At 35.8% G+C, this 6,008-nt stretch overlaps 1 protein-coding gene across 1 annotated transcript; it reads right to left on the bottom strand.

The window, feature by feature from the left end:
• Positions 1-2,208: 2,208 nt before the first annotated feature.
• On the bottom strand, positions 2,209-5,496 carry LOC110889280 (uncharacterized mitochondrial protein AtMg00810-like). The gene is made up of 2 exons (XM_022136791.1): positions 4,831-5,496; positions 2,209-2,340 (listed from the first exon to the last, which is right to left on the bottom strand). Exons 1-2 carry the CDS (start codon positions 5,494-5,496, stop codon positions 2,209-2,211), a joined length of 798 nt encoding a protein of 265 aa, XP_021992483.1.
• Positions 5,497-6,008: the final 512 nt, after the last annotated feature.

Below are 6,008 nucleotides of genomic sequence, written 5' to 3'. Positions count from 1 at the left end.
AACTTAATTGTTCGTCTTTGATAAAATTGTTGATAATAAAGAGTTTTGAAAGCTTTGATCTCTTCTAATCCCTATTTCCCGTGATCCTTATGTTCGTTGAAAAACTTTATATATCTCTTCTAAAATCGGTGTTTATAAAGAGTTAGCTTGTAATCTTTCTACAAGGTCTTGTTTTTTGGTCATCTCTTTTACTTCGCTTAATCATTGGAAGTCTACTTAATATTTGCATAGAAATGTTAATTTAATTTACAACTTCTTAATAACATTAAATATATAAATATAATCAAAATTTTCTATGATGATTAACAAAGATCAAAATTTACAGGTAAACAATTATTCTTTATGTTGGTGACCAAGGCTGACTTAATGTAAAACTATACCCTCATAACACTTGTTAATATATTACATACTTAAGACTTTTTCATTAAGTGCTATACCCTACACAGATAAGCAATATAATATATTATGAACAAGTATTTTTTCATCATCAAATTCATCTATGCACAATTATGCCTAACACATCCCAACTAAAATTAATGAAGCTAGTTGTAAATGTTATATCTAAATTTCTTAGAAAGAGTAGTTGTGCGTGCCTGGATTTATAGTTACAGAGAGGACGGTGACGCGTATAACAATTAACTAATATATCACTCTTAACAATTATTTTATAGCATTATGTATATAGGCATTTTACAAAACAGCCTCAATAGGATTTTATCCAGTTTGAGTTGTTAGATGACCTTTAAGTTAAGTTATGGTGTCATGTCAAGTAAGATTTATGTACAAGTCATTGATCACAATGTCTAACTAGTACAAAGAAATAAAGTAAATATAGTATATGTTCATTCAATAATATACAATACACTATCCTATGACGTGTCTTTTGCTTACCGCTTAACTTTTCAATTTTAACAATTTGTAGTTTGCATTAGTTTTTTTAGGTTTTTATCTTCAAAGATTATATTGTCACTACAAGAACAGGGCACCTTTAGCGGCGACAGGCGTCGCTGGTATTGACCACTTTTGTCGCCGCTATTGACTTTTAGCGGCGACATGTCGCCGGTAAAACGTCGCCAGTATTGCTAGGACGCTATTGACCGGTTGTCGCCGGTAAAGACGTCTGTCGCCGGTATTGACCTTGGTCGGTAAAGGTTGAAAGGCAATTGCGGCGACAGCTGTCGCCGCAAAAAGTCTGTTTTTTTTTAAATACAGCAGCTGTATATACAGTTGCCCAGCCAGTTTTACGGCCGAAATTTAAATATAAATGTTTTAAAACCTAAACACAAATATAAAGAGGGTATTTCCTAACTAATATATATTTGTCAAATTTAAATATAAATGTTTTAAAACCTAAACACAAATATACAAATTATCAAACTTTAACATTTTTTTCAAACCTACACATTTGCATCCTTACACACACATTTGCATACTTTATACAAACATACATACTAACATACACATTTTTCACCAACATATAACATACACCTACATACATACATTCATTCATACACTTACATACCCACATACATGCTTACATACACCTACATACACAAATACATAGATTTTCATATACACATTTTCCCCAAATACACGTACATTATACTTTATACAAACATACATACTAACATACACATTTTTCACCAACATACTAACATACACCTACATACATACATACATTCATTCATGCACTTACATACCCACATACATGCTTACATACACCTACATACACAAATACATAGATTTTCATATACACATTTTCCTCAAATACACCTACATTATACATTTGACATACTAACATATACCTACACTATACATTCACATACCTAAACAAACAATAATTCATTTACATACAAATATACATCTTTACATACACCTACATACACATACATACACCTACATACACAAATACATACACCTACATATACTCATTTTCACCAAATACACCTACATTATACATTTTCTCAAACATTTACATACAAATATACATCCTTACATACACCCACATACACATACATACACCTACATACACAAATACATGCACCTACATATACTCATTTTCACCAAATACACCTACATTATACATTTTCACAAACATTTACATACAAACATATATTCTTACATATACATTTACATGACTAAACAAAAAATTATACAATTTCTAAACTTTGAAAAAACTCATATAAAACTAACCGTAATTTCAAGCTTTCAAGTAGATATAGACCGCGGAGACGAGGTGGTGACCGGAGAAGTGATGGTGGTGACCGGAGAGGTGATGGTGGTGATCTGAATTTTCTTCCATAAACATAAATATACACAAAAACGAGCAAAATTTAAAGTCTATAACATGTAAATAACAAAATATAGAAGAGATTTAACAAAAAACAAGTTAAACTAACCGATTTGGTGAAAAAAGGCGGTTCTCCGGCGGTAAGATGAAGAGTTTGGGGGAAAAAGTGAAGAAGGAGGGAAGAAATGGCACTGTATAGGCTCTTTACGGAAACACTTTTACCGGCGACGGCCTGTCGCCGCTACTGGTTCCTTTGTCGCCGCTATTAGGTTAACCAGGGTTAACCAGGATAAGATTTGTGTGGCTGGGGATTAAAGTGGGACACCTATCTTTAGCGGAGAAAGAGTGTCGCCGCTATTAACCCTAATCCGTCGCCGGTATTGCCTCTTTAATCCCCAACCGTTAGATCAGAATAATGATCAACGGCTGGGGGTTGGGTTTGACGCGGATCGACCAATAGCGGCGACAGCTGGCCTGTCGCCGCTAAAGGTGTCGCCGCTAAAACCTGTCGCCGCTAAAAGTGGTCTATTCTTGTAGTGTGTTGTGCAATAGTTGATGTCACATTCTTTGGCTAGAGGTACCAAAGTGTTACAAAAATGTATCTTTCTTTAAGTTATTCAGGTTTAAAGTCTATGGTTGACAAAAGGTTGATGTAATGAATATATGTTTTTATTTAGAACTACCAATCACTAAAGATAACTTTGATTCAAATAATTATACATCACGCAACTTTTTTAAAATATTAGTTAATCCATAAATCGAATATAAACAATTCATAGAGTGTCACTCATGTTCCCTTTAGGGTGGACGGGGAGTCCTCGGGGTTCACCCCACAGGTTGGACGGGTTCCACATGAACATCGTGGCAAACCCATCCATCACACGTGATAGCTTCAACCACTAGTTGGTGAACTAGAGCGTGGTGCGGCATGATAAACGTTTGGCGACAGTTTTTTAATAAGTTAGCGGAAGGAGGTAGATGCACCAGCGATAGGTTCTACGTGAACGCCCTGACCACCCTTATTGAAAGGGTTATTGAATTTTTATAATTCCAAGTTTCATCTGATGTCTGATAATAATTCTAACTCTAAAAATTCGCTCCAACGATCTCAATTGTAAGAATTTGGCCATCATCGATCTTTTACAAACTGTAAGTGCCCTTAATTCAATTAAGTAGGCTGCAGATACACATGAATATATTGGGAACGCCAAATTCTTAAATGTTATAAAAAGATCGGCAATTTATTACAAGTTGAGATCGTTGGAGAGAATTTTTAAAGTTGAGATTATTATCGACCAACATGTGAAATTTGAATTATTAAAATCCAATAAGCCTTGTGGAAAGATATTAGGTCAAAAAATAAGATTATGTACACCTATACGAAAACTTACATGTAAATAATTGTATACAAATGTCGGAATGTATACCATAGAATTTGTAAGAGACCATATGTGTATTGTTACTTGTTAATCATATCATGGGGCACATGGACCTAGCTAGTACCCTACAAAAATGGTGGAACCCCATGTTAATTCCCTCACCCAGACTATCTAGTACGGTTCTTTGAATATCATGGATAATAATCCATTCCAGATTCCACCATATGAACATGAATAATAACAAATCTGGAACTGATTGTACGTTTAATTGACAACGTGCATGGACACGTCTTTTGCCGCCATTTACAGACGAAATCATGTTTCACTTATCAAATAGATGATGACATCAATAATTGCACCATTATTGAGATGTTTTGAAGCCACATATTTCTCCACCTTGATTGTTCGTCTATTACTTATCATTGAAGAGTAGGACTATACTTCAATTCCCTTTACCTCCTAGCAAACAAAGCCACATAATTTATCTCTTGAAGAAGTTTCTAGAAGATCAAGACGTTGTTACCCTGGACATGTAACTCTATATCAATATTTATGCAACTGAATCGACGTTTAGAGATACTAAGAGCAACTATGGTGAACTTTTCTCAAATCGATACAATGATTTGAGTTTCAAAAACAAAGGTTATCCACATATGGACACATGGCTTCCTTTGACTAATATCACATATTGGGTAGCTTTTAAGGAATTATGTGACCATATTTGCTTGTAAAGTCCATTTGAGTTCCATCACATTAGTATCATATATAAAGGGTCAAGTCACTGGTGGTTCCTGTTAAAGTAGTGTGTTGGTCAGCATTCCTTCATGTTATTTTTGTTTCTTGACCTTGTCCATGGCTCCAAGCCACTATGTGTTAATTTCGACTTTTTAGCAAATTTAAACCCATGTGAAACTTTGATTAAATCTGACACTCTGATTACAACAGATACATGAAAGATCTATACAAAGGCATACAAGAGACTAAGCATAAATACAACATTAATAAATTAACAAATAGAAATAAATGTAAACCCTTGAGAACCTAGGAAGGTGTACGGTTGATATCCCCCCGCAAGCGAAACGGTGGCGGACCAATCCAGAGTAAACGATGAAAAAATTCAAACTGAGATCGTGGTAAGCCTTTGGTAAAGATGTCACCCACCTGAAGCTTGGATGGTACAAAACGAGTCAGAAGTTTCCCCGAAGCAACAAGTTCACGAATAAAATGATAATCTAATTCCAAATGTTTAATTCGCTTATGTGCAATAGGATTTTGAGTGAGAAATAACGCACTCTGGTTGTCACATAAAAGCATAGGACGAGCATCTGGAAGAAAGCCGAGCTCACGTAGGAGGTGTGTGAGCCAAATAATTTCAACCGCCGTGTTTGCCATAACCCTATACTCTGATTCACAGCTGGAACGAGAGACAGTGGGTTGTTTCTTTGCACTCCAAGAAACCAAGTTACCACCAAAAAAGATAGAAAACCCATAAGTCGATCGTCGAGTCTTAAGACATCGAGCCCCGTCCGCATCTGAGAAGCCAAGCAGAGTGCACGTAGATGGTTTGGTAAAGTTAAGTCCAAACGAGATTGTTCCTTTCACATAACGTATTATCCGTTTCACCTCCTGAAAGTGATCGGTAGTGGGGCAGTGGAGATATTGACTCAACTGATTAACGACATAAGATATGTCTGGTAGGGTAATAGTTAAATGCTGAAGAGCACCAACAAGGGACTGATACAAGGTTGGATCATGAAATGGGTCCCCAGTAGGAGATAATGCAACGGTAGTGGACATGGGAGTAAACATAGGTTTCGCATCAATCATATTTGCCCGCTCCAAAATATCTGATGCATACTTGGATTAATGAAGAAACAGACCATCGCTCATATAAGCAAGCTCTAATACCAAAAAATAGTTCAAGTCACCCAAACCTTTGAATGCAAATTCCGAGTGTAAGTCACGCATAAATTTGAGTAACACCAGAGTTTGATTAGCTGTAAGAATCAAGTCATCGACATACACAAGAAGAAACAAAATGGTGGTGGCATGACGATAAATAAAGAGTGAAGTATCAGCTCTTGAACATGTAAAATCATATGCAACGAGGAACTCGCTTAACCGCTGAAACCATGCCCTAGGTTCCTACTTTAAACCATATAGAGCACGGTTAAGTTTACAAACATGATTTGGGAATTGAGGGTCCACAAAGCCTGGTGGCTGCTCCATGTATACGCATTCAGACAGATGACCATGTAGAAATGCATTGTTAACATAAAACTAATGTAACTTCCAACCCTGTAAAACAACAATTGATAAAATCACAAGAACAGTCGACG

The sequence above is a fragment of the Helianthus annuus genome, chromosome 2 (genome assembly GCF_002127325.2).
Source record: "Helianthus annuus cultivar XRQ/B chromosome 2, HanXRQr2.0-SUNRISE, whole genome shotgun sequence".
NCBI classification, from domain to species: domain Eukaryota; kingdom Viridiplantae; phylum Streptophyta; class Magnoliopsida; order Asterales; family Asteraceae; genus Helianthus; species Helianthus annuus.
Note: the sequence above shows the minus strand (reverse complement) of the source record. Positions and strands in the feature narration are given on the sequence as shown.

Bases quoted from the DNA above. Each gene is read 5' to 3' on its own strand.
- LOC110889280 (XM_022136791.1), bottom strand. From the start codon at position 5,496: ATGATTGATGCGAAACCTATGTTTACTCCCATGTCCACTACCGTTGCA. The intron at 2,341-4,830 runs GTGGGTGACATC...TACATGTTATAG, and splicing joins TTGTACCATCCAAGCTTCAG to ACTTTAAATTTTGCTCGTTT.